This window comes from Rhea pennata, chromosome 1, assembly GCF_028389875.1.
Source record: "Rhea pennata isolate bPtePen1 chromosome 1, bPtePen1.pri, whole genome shotgun sequence".
NCBI lineage: Eukaryota > Metazoa > Chordata > Aves > Rheiformes > Rheidae > Rhea > Rhea pennata.
The window spans coordinates 119036733-119051476 of record NC_084663.1 but is presented as its reverse complement, the minus strand read 5'-3'; the positions used below and the strand labels follow the sequence as shown (position 1 = coordinate 119051476).

Here is a 14744-nt window from a genome sequence, read left to right as displayed (position 1 = left end):
ACTCCTTTAAAGGAAATAAAGGACAGTAGGATTTTGTCATTAAAATGCATATGCAGAGAGAACATCTAAAGATTATAGAATAACCTTAATGTCATAATTTCCTAACCTGTGACTCTTTCACTCTGCAATCTTAATGACACCTACAAATGCCTAGAAGTTGAAGAAAGCTACAAACCACCCCTCACCAAAAAACTCTCAAATTCTACTATATGGATCATTATGATTCCCAAACACTTCATCCATTGGATGAGAACCTCTTTAAACAGAGCAGTGACCACTGCTACTTAAACTGATTTGCAGCAATACAGATTATCATTATTTGGATCTGGATCAGAGGGAGATAAGCTGTACATTTTGCCATGAGTATCACAGATATTTGCTGACAGCCAAGGAGTGGTGATAGGTAGGCTGGGTTCTAGCCTGTGGTTCTGTTCTTTGGAGGGCAATGTTCCCTTGAAAAGCTCATTACTCCTTTTTCCCTTTCATTGCTTCTACACCTTCAGCTTGGAATACGGTCAGTGCAAACAAAAGAATGTAGCTGCTACTCTCTGAAGGACCTCCTGTTAGCCAAATGCTGCCTAAAAATATTTACTCTCATCATTTGTCCAAATTTGGGGTGGATTTTTCAAGTGGACAGAAGAAGCATACTCCTGACAATGAGATGACTCACTGCCAAATCTTTAAAGCTTCAACTGTTGTACTGGTTTTGATGAAATATTTCAAAATAATTCTGTATGAGGTGGATATTCAGCCTGGAAAATATATGACTTTCATCAGTCAGATGAAATCAGGTCTTACGAAGGGTTATAGTTATGCCTGTAACTAGTAACATGCCCAAAACAAATAATTTAAGTGATGATCACCTGTTGATTCATGATCTTCCCCTCAAGTAGAATTTAACTATGATAAACTCCTTTTTTAATCTTGAGATAACATCGATTAAAAGCAGAGAGGAAAATCACACTAAAATAATGGTCAAAATCAGTGTCAGACTTTGGAAAGCTGAGTCAGAGATGAGGCTGGTATTTAGCTCTGAATTGCCTAAAACATCTCTAATGGTTTTAAATTTTATCAGCTCAGTCCAGACATTTAGAAACACCGATGACCACATGCACAAGTCTCATTATTTTAGCTAACAGCCTCATCAGTCCAACAACATACGCTGGATCAGAGGTCATGCTCATGACGGAGGCACCTAAAGCTGGCAAAAAGAATTGCACGAAGAGGCTTGAGCTATCAATACAGAGACCGTATTTGGACTCAGCATTCATTGGGAGTCTGGGTGCTCCATGATGATTTGTTTGTGATGATCTGTGTTGCTAGGCAGATGGGCGGCTGCAGCTTGCACCAGCTGGAGCTTTTTCTGGACGTGGGACTTCAGTTCCTACAAATAAGTAACTGGAGTACCTTTAGAAGAGTTTCGTAAGAGTGATAAACCCTTGATTGTGAAAGTGATGGCAGAAAATCTACATACTAAGAAGACAACTACATGGGCAAGCAAGCATTTTTTTTCCTTTTTAATTCTTCTTTGAGAGGTTAAAATACAAAAAATTATTTCCCTTTTACCTGCCTCACAGAACTGCTAACAGTAGCTAGCTATAAGGGGCATAAGACTAGCGTTCAGTAATCCAAGTTAAATGCTCCTTTTTCTTTGCACTCAGCACTTTCAATCTGTCTTTAAAATAAATATTCTCTACAGAACGTGGAATAACTTAGCTATCAACTTCTTTTCCCAAAACAATAGATGCTGATAATTACAGGAGTGCGTATTGCGTTTTGCTGTTTCCCACAAGCACTTAAGTTGCAAGGGGGCACAGCGATGAGTGATACTTCCTTACAGTTATGTCTACGGGTGAAGAGGAATCAGACAGAACCATATTCTTGGTTTCACACAGCTGAGAGGACTGGACACAGACTTGGAGCTTTGCATACTGCTTCATGTAACTTGTGAGTGCTTCTCTATCATTTCTGGAGTTCATTCTTGCTTAAGAATGATCTCTCTGCAAGCTGTTCAAGCTGTTGCTAGGTCATGCTACCTTCATCATTGACAGAGGCTGAATTTATTTTTTTTTAACTATGTGAAGCTAAAAAAAGAAGCATCTTTAATTATTTCTAAATATCAATCCCTAAAAAAGGACAATTGTTTATACTAGTCAATAAAATTAAAAAACACAGACTTCAGAGTTCTTGAAATGTTTATTCATTCCCTAAAGTCTTCAAGACTGATATGCATAACCTGTTTTCACTAAGAAGAGTAATGAAAAAAATGCTAAGACTAGTCTTCAAGCTCAGGTCAAGAAAACCAGCTCTAGCATTCAGGCTTTAAAGATCCGTAACACCATCAACTAAGAGATCAATGAACGTGCATCTTGGACCACCTAAAGATTTCTTGGAAAACAGAATTTCAGAGACAAATTCGACTTTACCCCTAAGCTGTATTTATGCAGATTTGTTACAGCAGAGTAAGCTCACAGTAGCTTCACAGTCTACTTCCAGATTTTTTTGTTCAGTCTTTGGGTCATTCTGTTATTTTGGCTGATAGCACTCAGAAACCTACCACAATCCACTCCACAAACTACAGTTACTTTAGAAGTGACAAGAAGAACTCCCATCATCTAAAATGAGAGGAGTATGCTGTTGCTAGTCTCTTAAGCTGTTAAGACTTGTAACATTCCAGTTAAATTGTTACTCTTACTTTCTAAGATGGTGAAAACAACAGCTTTATAGTTTAGACACAGCATTCAAATTCAGAACAAGATTTATGCTGTACAGATTTCCTCTGGGACTTGAGGTACCACTGACGGACAAATTCAGTCCCTCTGAAATCACAGAAATTGTCTGCAGTTCACACCTGTAAGACTGAACTACCTCCCTCAGTGCTAAAACATGACCCCATATATTAGCTGTTCACCTGTAACATTTTACAGACCAGGTATTTCCAGTTTTTAAGTGTATGAAAGGTTAACTCACTGCATATTTTATAAGGCACTGCCTTTTTAAATTCATCAATGTTGTCTGAAACTTGAGACCAGATGCTGGAATGTTATAAGATGTAGTATGCTGAATCACGTGCATAATTATAACGGAGACAAATTCAGTCCTCCTATACATACACTTTTTATGTTCTTTTGACTGTAGCTACTCCCCTTCAATATAGCCAGGAGTATACATTCACATACTGCTGTTGTTGATGCTCCGCCTTTCCTTCTCCTCTGTTGTTACGATAGTAGTTAATACACATATGTTTATAACCTCTTGGTTTTACCACAGCAAAGAAATGGAGATGCCTCGGAGGCAGGGCCCGAAGAGGAAGCACCAACCCGCAGCGTCGAGCGGGAGGCGAGCTACCACCTCCATGGTGTTCCGGCCAAGCCGCGGCACAGGACGGACCACCATCCGACACAAACGACACCACCACCGCTAAAAACGCGGAAGACACGCCTAGCTAGGTGGCCTCTCCGATATCAACGCAGGCTGACCGTCTGTCTGTCCGTCCATCCGTTCCTGGGATTCACCCACGCCCGCCCACGCTGCGCCAAGAGCCGAGCGGCCGCCCTCCACCCGCCGTCACCCTCACTTCCACCAACGGTCGCCGCGCGCCGCTTCAAAGCAGCAGCTGCGCACGCGCGAAGACAGCGCGACCGTTAGGGCTCAGCGGGCCTGCGCATGCGCAACACCGCGGGGCAACCACCACAGTGCTGAGGCCGTCTCCTACAAATCCCAGCATGCCAAGCGGCTTCTCCTTGCCCGGCAGCACGCCCGATGGCTCCCAGCAGGCCCTGCTTCAGCCTGCTGGGACCTGTAGTCCTCAGAGAGTGTTTCGCGTTGCTGGATTCTCGGCTCCATCCCCCCTTCGGCGCCGCCGCGATAGAAAGGCTCCGACGTGCCGAACGGGAAGACCCCGCCCCACCCGGCGCCCTCGTTGCTATGACTACCGGGGAGCGGGCGGAGCAGAACGGTAAACGGCGTCAGCAGCTGAGAAGCGGCGCCGTTGGTGACCCGGATGTTCATGGGACAGACATTTTCCCCCCCCCATCCCCCCACTCCCCCGCCTGGGCGCGGGCGGAATTCCTCCCAGTGGGGGTGGCGGGGGGGAAAGAAAGAGATCACGTGACCAGGGAGAGGGGTGGGGCGGGGCGCTGCGCGGCCACGTGACGGCGCGCGGCTGCGGCGATGGGCACCGCGCTGGACATCAAGATCAAACGGGCCAACAAGGTCTATCACTGCGGGGTGAGTGCGGCCGCGCGCGCGCGCGCGCGTGGTGCCGCGTCCGCCCCCGCCCCGCCTAACGGTCCCAACCGAAGCCCCTCACCCACCGACCGGCCCCTGCGCTCCTCCTCCTCCTGCGGCGGCTGTTACCGGGACGGAGCTCCCCGTTGGCCTCCCCGCGGCCGGCGGGGCGGGGGGAGGGGGGAGCGGTGGCTCGGAGCCCCTTGTGGTTCCTCGGCGCCCGACCCGGAGCGGGAAGGGTGCCGCGGAGCCGGGTGCGGCCGCAGAGGTGGCCGCCGGTTCCGGTGGCCGCTGCTGGGCGCAGCGGGGGCTGGGTCTGCCCGCCGGCGGCCGGAGGCTGTGTCCCGGCTGCTTGCTTTCCGCTGGGGCTTTGCCGGCAGGGGGTACTGGCATCATGCTTTTGAACCTCCGGGCTGCTCTGAAGGGCGGCGGTGCTTCCTCGGCAGGCGAAGTTGTTCACCGTTGTCCGTCTCTTCGTAACGAAAGTTTTCTGTTTCGCGGCAGTTTTCGTTATCAAGTGCCCTGAGGCACAGCAGGAGACCACACTGGCCTGCCTACGCGGTGATAGAGTTTTTGGAGGGCCTTTTTACATCGTATAAGGGCAAAGTTTTAGCCCTGCTCCTTTACAAAGGTTTCTGAGGTTGATTTGATCTCTTGTTTCAGCGAGTTGCTGTTTTGATAATACATGGGGATTTTCAGTGTAACACTAATAGTAGGCAAATATTTTCTAAATTTTGGGTCCTATGATGCTGCTTAGTTGAGATGTACTGCTCGGCTGAGAGAGTCCTGAAGAGTTTTGGGTGGGGACTCTGTGAGAGGAAAATGTGTCTCTGTACCTTTGGTAACTGCTCAGTGGCTGACTTGATATTGCAGATTTCCCTGTATGTTCCTGCTCAGGACAGTTCTCACTGGCCTCATGCAGCACAGTTCTGCTCTGGCAGTTCTTTGGTCCTTCTCTTTCCCATAGCTAGACTGGCAATACCATGTAAGTACTACTAACATGTCTTTGGGGAGGGCAGTGAAGCTTCAGGAAGGAAGGAAGTGAGGCCTTCTGAAATGTGACAGGAGGTAACCTATAGGTTAATGTAGCATCAGCTGTGGGTATTTCTGTACTGCAGCAGTACTGAGGCTTGATATACCATACAGAAACTACCAGTTGCTCTTACAAACTTTTGCAATAATGTTGTAGGTGTTCTCACACACTGTAAGAAATGTGAAAATGTCATAGGCTGTTGTTTGTACCTGATGGGAAATCTCTTAGATACAATATTTAGGCAAGGGCAGACCTATTCGTCTTCATTGGGGAACAGAGAGAATTCTTGAAGGTTTTCTTTTTCTTTTTTTCTCTTTTCCTTTTTTTTCCTCCAATCATGTAATTGTTAATAGTGATAAAGTGTTTGTACTTACTTCAAGTTTTGCAGTTATGTTCAAAGGAAAAAAATAAATGCTATGGCTTTTTCTCATTGCAGAAATTTTAGCAACAGTTCTTAAGAAATCATTTGGCTCTGTTTTCAAGATTTATTTTCTATTGCTGTTTTTCCAGAAAATATATTATTCAATCAGAAGTTTTCAGGTAAAATTTGGGGGTTATCTGTTCAGCCACACACTCCCACCATACCTGGAATCATTTTCACACAGCTTTTTCCATACATTGGTAGTTTGGCTGTTGCAGTGTATACAGTATGTTTCAATTCCTTGAATATTTTTATTGATGAAAAACTGTTTTAAACAAGTTTGAATGGAAGTTACTCAGCATCTGTTTTGCAGTTGTCAAATTATCTAGAAAATGATTCTCAAGGTAAATTATCATTTTGCAAAGAACACATCCCTTTAGGTTTGACATCAAAGTGGCAAAGACTGTGTTCCACATCTCTCTGGCACTGCTTTGTTAACACACATGTTTGGATGGTTCTTAGTTATTTCAGTATCATAATGCTGTGTCTGTCTTCAGTTTTTCCACCTGACTTGCTTTAAATCACTGTGAACTGGATATAGTTTATTACATGGAAGGGGTATGTCTTCTGTCATTAAGTCAAAATTAAATAAGACTTTATAGTAAGTATATCTGTCAGTATTGTTTGTTTGCTTCTATTTTAGCTCCAAGTGAAAAGGTTTATAATTTTAGTTCATTGACTGGATCTGAAATTTGGAGATACGAGTGATGATGAGAGCTGTGTGCTAAAAATACATGAATTATTGATAAAAATTCCTTAGGCACAGACAAGCAGTTACAAATTTCCTTTTAATTACGCATGGAATGTATTTAGCTTTTCTTTTTGAAGGAATTTTGTGATTGCTCTACACTTCAGCGACATCAGCTATGCTAATAAGAGCTTCGGTACTTTCATTAGCAGTACTTGAAAATGAAGATCGAATGATTCCTTTAAAGATTGTAGTTCACCCCAACATATCTGCCTAGTTATTAGTTTGAAGGCAATAAGGCTAGTTATTGTGACTTATCTTTGTTTTCCTAATTTACTTAAAACTGCATTTGGATGTGAAGGAAGGTGATGTCTAAATTTATGCACTGGTATAGTAATCTCTTTGTTATGGCTGTAACAGCTTAACACAATAGCACCAAAAAACTGTTAAAATGTATTGAGCCTTTTATGTCATAACTTAAAGATTTCAGGCAACGTTAATCAAAGCATTCAACCATGATTAATCCAGCGTAACTCCGTAATGCCACTCTCTTTCTTAAACACTCAGTTTCTGCTCTCTCTTTTGCTGACATAATTGGCTAGTAAAGCAGATCAGGGACCTGGGTAGTATTTGGCTGGTGGATACTCGAAAAACAAAAACAACACGTGCACATGCAAAATCTGTTGAGTCAGTTCTGTAGCTATGTGAGAACTGCACTAGCACAAGAAAGATAATAAGGCTGCACCTTTTAGTGGCAGTTTTAATTTTTGCTAGATTAAAATGACTACAGTCATAGCCTAAATTCTGTGAACTGGGTATTCCTGCACAACAGATTTTTCTGTGTATCTGTTGCCTATTCACTGTGCATAGGAATGTGACAGCCAAGCTTTGAGTTTCAAATATAACAGAAGATACTCTTTTCCTCTTAGGAATCTCTTCTCAAGTAGGGTAGAAGAGGGAATATCTGATCTGACCAGTATCAGAATGGACTTGTGCTGGATGTGGAGGAAAAAGTAACAGTAGAGAGATGAAAATCTTAGTATTGTGTCAAATTAGCAAATGATGATTCAGATGGGACTCTTATTTAGCATGAAGCAAGACTAAACAAGAGCCTCAAACTGCGAATTGTACAAATGGCTGAAGTAAACTTCTGGTATTTGCTGCTGGTTTCCATCAAAAGCAGTCTAAATGTGCAAACTTTTGATTATAGTATTTTATAACCTATTTAAAAAATCAATAGTTTAAAGATATTTCTGTAATCTTTGATCACATTTTATAATAAATAGAAAGAAAAATTATTTAAAGTAAATTATTACAATGTAAGTTTGCAGCTTCTTTCTTATGCTACCAAGGGAAAACTAATTCTCCTAATTTTGAGCTTGAGGCTTGATTATAGACTTCAGTGCATCCCTCTAAATTTGACTTGGAACATAAGAAGCACTATAGTTCAGAGTCAGGTGTGCTTATTTTCTGCAAAATATTGTATACAAAAGTTGTGTTATTGACCTTAATTAATTCTGCTGCACTTATTTTTGTTTTAGACCAGTAATAGTTTTCAGCAGAAGATAAATATTAGCAAAGGCTACATGATAACTGTACAAGTTTTAACACTATCATACATTTTTGTGGTTGACCAGGATTTAGTAAAAGTGTGTTTAAGTTACAAGAGCAGAAACAAGATATAGTCAGGCAAGCTTCTCCATAAAAGGGCAAAAAAGAGTGATATGAGTTATACGTATATCTTTAGAGGATGCATCTTATAGTTAGCTGCTGTCCATTCATTTCTACAAAAACAGTTGTTTTCAGTTAACCAACTGCTATGTTAAATCCAGCTGAATTTTAAGTGTTTTTGTTGTTTGGAGCAATCCCCTGTACTAAGCCGAAGTCTCTTCACTTCCTAAAATTTTTTTTACTACTAGATATTTGGTAACTAACAACTATACTTGTAGTTGTTCTTAGCTTCTATATTAATTAGTCTTTTTAAATTAGGAAAAGTTGAACATAATTTATTAGATAGGCATTAGGCAAGTCTGTGGTAGTTTTTGCTTTTTAAAAGGAAGTTAATTTAAATAACATTAATAAACAGTAAGGAATGTCTATATTCATTATTCATAATTGTTACAAATTGGATAAACTAAAGGTCAACTCAGCATATGGAAGAGCTTTGTTTTCTCCAGACTTCATTTGAGAAAATATGATTTAGATTCACAATTTAAAGTAATTTGTTTAAACCAAGTTTGCTAATTCTTGGATCAAAAAGAATAAGAAGACTTAGAGTTAAAGGTACGGTGCTTTTCCTTCATGATTGGGATTTTAAAAAACACAAAAGGCAATAAGATGGCTCAAAATATAACAGTTCTTTAATATCAAAATAAAGCTTGCTACAGCAAAACTGTTTAGATATGTAGGAACAGAAAATCTGCATTCAAGAGTGTGTGTCTGTGTGTGTCTGGAACGCTGGGGGAATGAGGGGACTGGCACAACTGATGATGTGCTTTATGTGGGAAACCTGGACAGGATAACGGGAGTGACTGTGGCAGTTAGTCTGAGGCTGACAATTAAGACGCATGTAGGCTGGAAGGGCTGAAAAATACAATGCGCAAAGAGTGATGCCATAGTTAACGTCAGTTAAGGCTTTTAATGACAAGTGAGTGTGAAATACTCTTAAGACAGAATTGGCCCAGAAGAAACTCCTTTCCTTTCTTTTCCTTTTCTTTTTTTTTTTTTTAAGTGAAAAATCAGATTTACAAATAAATCTGAATTTTACAGTTTTAGAGCATCTAATGACTAGTTAGTTGTGTCTCAGTTTTTTTTTTATGTTGAATGTGATCGGTTTCTCTGTCAATAATCAGAAGAAAATATAGTTAAAATTTACAGGTGGCTCAAGTGGGTAGAGTAACAAAGTGACAAAAATGATCAAGAATATTTAGTAGATATAACTTATATGAACTTAATGTGAATCTTAACATTGCCAAATATATGCACATAGTTCCAAAAGTAAGGGCCTGTGATGTGGAAAATGAAATCTGAGAGGAAACTAAGACATCTTGTTGGGTAACCAGCTGAACATGGACTCCTGCTCTACCAAAATAATGAGAAGCTTAAGTCCATGGGTATATGGGGAATATAGAGTGGAACTAGAGAAATGCCAGTCTTTTCTAAATGGCATTAGACTGTTCGGAACATTACTCTCTGAAAACTATGTATAGCACAATTCAGACACTCTGTAGATACTGGTTTGCCTCGTTTAATATGCTTTTCAGTTTTCCTAGCTGCTCAGCACGGTTTCATGTTGTTGATTGTTCCAGTCCTCAGCCGCCAGACTTGGGTAACTCTATCCAGGAACTAGAGAAACAAGGATCTATGTTGTTGGATCAGATGATGTACATGGTCATCCTGAGATTTAAGCTTTGAAAGTATCCATCTTTCTGGTGGCTTCATGTGCATGTTTGAGCAGTAAGGAACTGACAACAGAAAGCTAAACAGCTTATTGGGAGTCATGAAACTGAGATAATATTCTTACATAAATGTTACTGGTTGCAGTTTAGGCTATGTACCTCCCTCCTCTATCCCTATTTCACGTAATATACTAGCCTTCACTAAGTGGATATTCTTTTTAGACGAGCAATTCTTTGTAGGATTCTACTTGCTTAGTTCCGTCTTGTGATGTTTTATCATCTCACACTGAAGCCGTGTGGAGCCCCTAGCAAATGTGGAGGTAAAAACACATATGAAAGCAATTGACTAAGTTATTCCATTGTCATATTTGAGGCTTAATTCTAGTGGTGACACTCTCCCTGGTCCTCTAATTTCATGGTATTAAAGATAAACGAACCCCTTTTGATATGGACTGAAAACTGTGCTAGCTAATATTATATAAAGTGATATCATGTAACATTTGCAAATATAAGAGAAAGCTTTGTCATAAGTTGAATGCTGGCTATGATGTTCATAAGTATTTGAACATCTTAATAAGCTTATTTTAGTTCTTTGATTTGTATTTCTTGGAAGTACAAGTACGCTGACAGCTTTGTATTTAGAGAGGACCCAATTTTCACACAAAAAGGGACAAGGGAGCTCTTCAAAAGAGACATAGCAGGCTTCCCTGCACACATTAACTTGAAATATAACTTAAGCTCGTAACATGTTACATAAACAGTTTAGGTAAAATATATAACATCTTTTGTTGACACTCCCCGCTGTCCAAAGCCAATGATTTTTAAAGAGTTTGTGTTAGAATGTGGATTTGAGTTGTCCTTTAATTCTTAGGAGACATTGAATGTTAGAAGAAAAATTGATACTTAACCTCAAGCTGTTCTCCCATTTGCCCCAAATACATACAACCTTTCAGTGTGAAACTATGTAGATAATAGTTTGAGAATAGGTTGTTGCTGTGTGGTAGGAGATTGGCCTTACTAAATAAAGGAGTTCATATGTTCAGGATTGTCCTTGCTGCTTATAGTTCAACTGTGCTCATTTTTGATGCAATAACCTAATTGCATATACTAATTAAAGCCTTGTTAGCGAAGTAATACAGTATTTGGGTCAGCTTTTCTTCACTGTCCTTTTGTGCTTGTGCCTCCTGTTCTTGGCCTTTGCTAATTGCTGCAGGTCCTCTTTTCAGACTCGCAGTATTTCAGCCTTCTCCGTGATGCTTCATGTTGTACTGCTGCCTTGTTTTGCTTCAAACAGCCAAACCTGTTTGCTGTATTGTCATGCTGTACCACTCGTAAAGACAAAAGATTGGCAAAATTCAAATACCATTTGTCAGAGGTGTACATAACTAGATTAATTTTAACTGGTCAAATGTGGAGAAGGTAGTGTGAGCTAGTAGATGATTGGAATGATCTGTAGTTTGGTATCTATTTTGCAAGTCTTGTGAAAGCGCAAAGAGCGTAACTCATCCAGCAGGAAAAAAAGGCTGGTCAAAAGAAACTTAGTCCTCAAATTACTTGCTGCTGCTTCCAGATGCATATGAATGTTTGACATAGAACATCAAATTGGAGTGGACCCTATGTTGTAGGAGAAGGGAAGAATAAACTGTAGAGTGTGTAAAGTGAACTGCATTGCTTCCCTAGGGTTAATTTTGTGTGTGTGAGAGCGCTTCTAGATTGGTACTTCCAAGATGCTGTGTTCTTGTGCAAAAGTAATTTTGTAGACAAAACATTCTTAATGAGAAGTGACATATCTCTTGAGTGATACTTGATCTCTTTGTCTCGTAGATTCAGATAGATTTTTAAACCATTTCTCATGTAGCCCGAATTGAGTGTATCCCATTTCACTGCTTCTGTAGTGGAGCTACTTTCTCTGATCTCTTCTGCTCCGCTCTTGATGCTGGCCTTGTGTTCAGCTTGGCCATGTCTTCTACAGTTGTGCCTTCTCTTGCATTTCCTGTGGCTGACTGTCCCACTCTTCAAGTAAATTCCTCTTGGGATTTCTTTCTAACAGGTGAAATGGGACTTGTTTACTACTGATTGAACTGATAGTTGTTAATGAGGTTATTCTTAATTTTTTGGAGAATAAAGCTTTGGAAAGTATATTGAAGCTCAGACTCAGACTTGTGAAAGGAAGAGAATAGCTAAGGAGTTAATTTTAAAGGACACAATTTTGAAGTACAAAGGTCTTTTGCTCACATTGCTTTCATCGTCAATATTTGTCTTTTCTGACAAGATTCGATTGTTTTCTGGGAACAGTTTCCTTGAGTTGTCTGAAAATCGGCATGCTGCTTATGCCACTACAGTCAGAGTAACAACAATAGAAGAAATATATTTAAACGCATGTTTTCTTGTTGTCTTTTCTCCTATTAGGAAATTCTTTCTGGAGTTGTGGTCATAACAAGTAAAGACACAGTCCAGCACCAAGGTATCTCATTAACAATGGAAGGATCAGTAAATCTGCAGCTTAGTGCCAAAAGTGTGGGTGTGTTTGAAGCTTTCTATAACTCTGTCAAGGTAAGACCTGTGCAGGTTAATATCTTTAGCGGAATATTTTTGTCTGTGTTCTTAAATCTTTCCTTAATAGTTTTCAGGTAGTTATAACCCTTTGCTATATATGAATGATAGAAATCAGAGAAAATTCAGCATTATCTAGCGCTGTACCATGAGATTTTGGGGCAGCAGCATGTGCTAGATGCAAGACTTTCTTTAGAGCTGAAATGTAATGTAAATGTAGTATGGTTACCGGAGGATGTACTGAAGGAGCAGGGTTAAAAAAAAGAGAGAGAGAAAAGGTATGATTTTTGAAGCAAACGAGTTCAGTGGAACTTCTGTGCCAGACTGTCATCTCATTGGTTTCTGCAGAGCCTTTGAGAGTGTGTAGTATTAAGCATAATAGGACCTGAACTGTTCTTCCATGCAGTGTGACACTGTACACAAATTGCTTGCCTGCGAAAGTCCTCAAAGGCCCTTTTACTGCTTTTCTGGTTTTGGAAGTGTGGTCTAGACTCTTGACCTGTCTCTGCACTTGGTTTTTGGAATCTAGCAGGGCAGGTTATCTCAGGCTCCACACAAAGGTGCTATACTGATTAACAGCAAGGCTGGCTATGTTTAGAGGCAGCATAGCTATATTTGCAAAGTAGCTTGCCTGAGTTGGCACAGCCTCAGTGCAGAGCCTTTTGAAGCAGTCTTCATTTGTATCCTAGTTGATTTGTTCACAGTCTGAATAATCAGCCCATGAATGAAAACCAGTAGAAGCAAAACTTTTCTGTTCTAGTCTAGCAGAGAGGAAAGATTCTGGAGGAGAGGGGAGTGGAATCTTAAGGCAAAGCTGCACTGAGTGTGCCTCTTTCTAACAGTGTTGCATCGCTTTTGCAAGCGTGAAGTCTATATTTGTTGATTAGCTTTCTTCTAAGAAAGAAAGAAGAGCTTTATGGAAATAAAGAAAAACTTTCTTTTTGATGTTTCCTTAGATGGGCTAAAATCATCTAACCCATTGTTTTCGATCAGAACTGCTTCTACTGCTTTATTTTTGCTCATTCTGGCTGATTCATTTTATTAGACAAGCAGAAAGGGAGGGGGCACTTTCAATTTTTGTTTGGTAATGGGTTTTGTTTTGTTTTTGTTTCTTCCTGATGAACCAGTTTGTTGGTTTACCTTAGCGACAGGTCAGATCAATGTCCAGTTTGGCACAAAAGCAGAGCAACATGGAATGAAGCTGCTACTTTTAGTATCAGTGAGCTTTTAGCTTGGTTCAGTCATTGCTCTTTCCCATATTGAAAGCACAGGTTGGAATAAATGCGAGGAACATTCAGCTTTCATCTCATTAAATCTCATAAAAGTAATAACTATTTTAGTTGTAGCAGTTCTTATCTCTTATCAATGGGAGCTTGAAGTAACTTAAAAGTAACTTTGCAAGAAATAAAAATCTTGGAGAAAACCGAAATGCTAATAGCAATACTGTACTGGATATGTACGCTGTTTCGTTCTCATATTACTTCTTTTCTTTTTTTTTTTTTTTTCCCTCTAGTTCTTTGTATTTATGTAGGCATCTGTCATGAGGATTGGCAGGCTTCCCCAGTCAAAAGTGAAATCATAGTTAACTGTTGTTACAGTGAGTCTAGTGCTAAATATAGGTCTTTAGGGTGGGGAAAAAGGGAGGAAGCAAATAGCCAACTGTTCAGCTGACACATACATACACTTGTCAATTCCTACTGCTGCTATTAAGAGTCATAACTTGGAAAATATAGCTATGCTTTCCAAAGTGCTTGAGACTGCTGTTTAACTCTTTAAATATGTTTAACCATTCATTTGACACAACTATAAAATAGATCACAAATGATTCTCCTGAGGAAAAGCATTCTTAATATTTCTTTTCATTGTAAGATTGGAGGACTGCATAACAGAAAGAAATGCTTGAATTCTTGGAAACACTGGAAGTCTGTTAGTTTAGTGGATGTTTTTGGTTCTTTTTGAAATCACGAAGCTATCATCTGCTTCAACTTAAACCTCTTAAATATTTATCTTTGCAGCCTATTCAAATTATTAACAGCACTATTGAAATGGTAAAACCAGGAAAACTGCCCAGTGGCAAAACAGAAATCCCTTTCGAGTTTCCCTTGCATGTGAAAGGCAACAAAGTTCTGTATGAGACATATCACGGCGTCTTTGTTAATATTCAGGTAAGACAGTCATATCCATAAATAAAAATCTGATCTACTGAATGTATTCTAAAGCATCTTTTATTCTGCGGAAGTAGAGGAAATTACAACTGATAAAGTTCCCTTTTCATAGTACATGTCTTAAATATTTTTGCTTTTGTCAATTTGAAGAGTGAACAGAAAGTTAGAGATCCTTTGAAGTAAGTAGCTTTCAGGCATCTCTTTATTTTTCCTAAGTATACTGTATTTTCTGGATATAACTTAACATAGGATTAAA

The 14744-nt window shown here is 40.0% G+C and overlaps 1 protein-coding gene across 3 annotated transcripts in view; it reads left to right on the top strand.

Moving 5' to 3' along the window:
* Nucleotides 1-3917: 3917 nt before the first annotated feature.
* Nucleotides 3918-14744, top strand: part of VPS26C (VPS26 endosomal protein sorting factor C) — a 29542-nt gene continuing 18715 nt past the window's right edge. Inside the window, exons 1-3 of one of the 3 annotated variants that reach the window (XM_062598899.1) lie at nt 3918-4230; nt 12180-12323; nt 14339-14488. In XM_062598899.1, the coding sequence (XP_062454883.1) occupies nt 4174-4230; nt 12180-12323; nt 14339-14488 (351 nt within the window). In that variant the 5' untranslated portion in view covers nt 3918-4173. The remainder of the gene's footprint in view (nt 4231-12179; nt 12324-14338; nt 14489-14744) is intronic. The other 2 variants (XR_009961114.1, XM_062598892.1) reach the window with 2 other exon arrangements.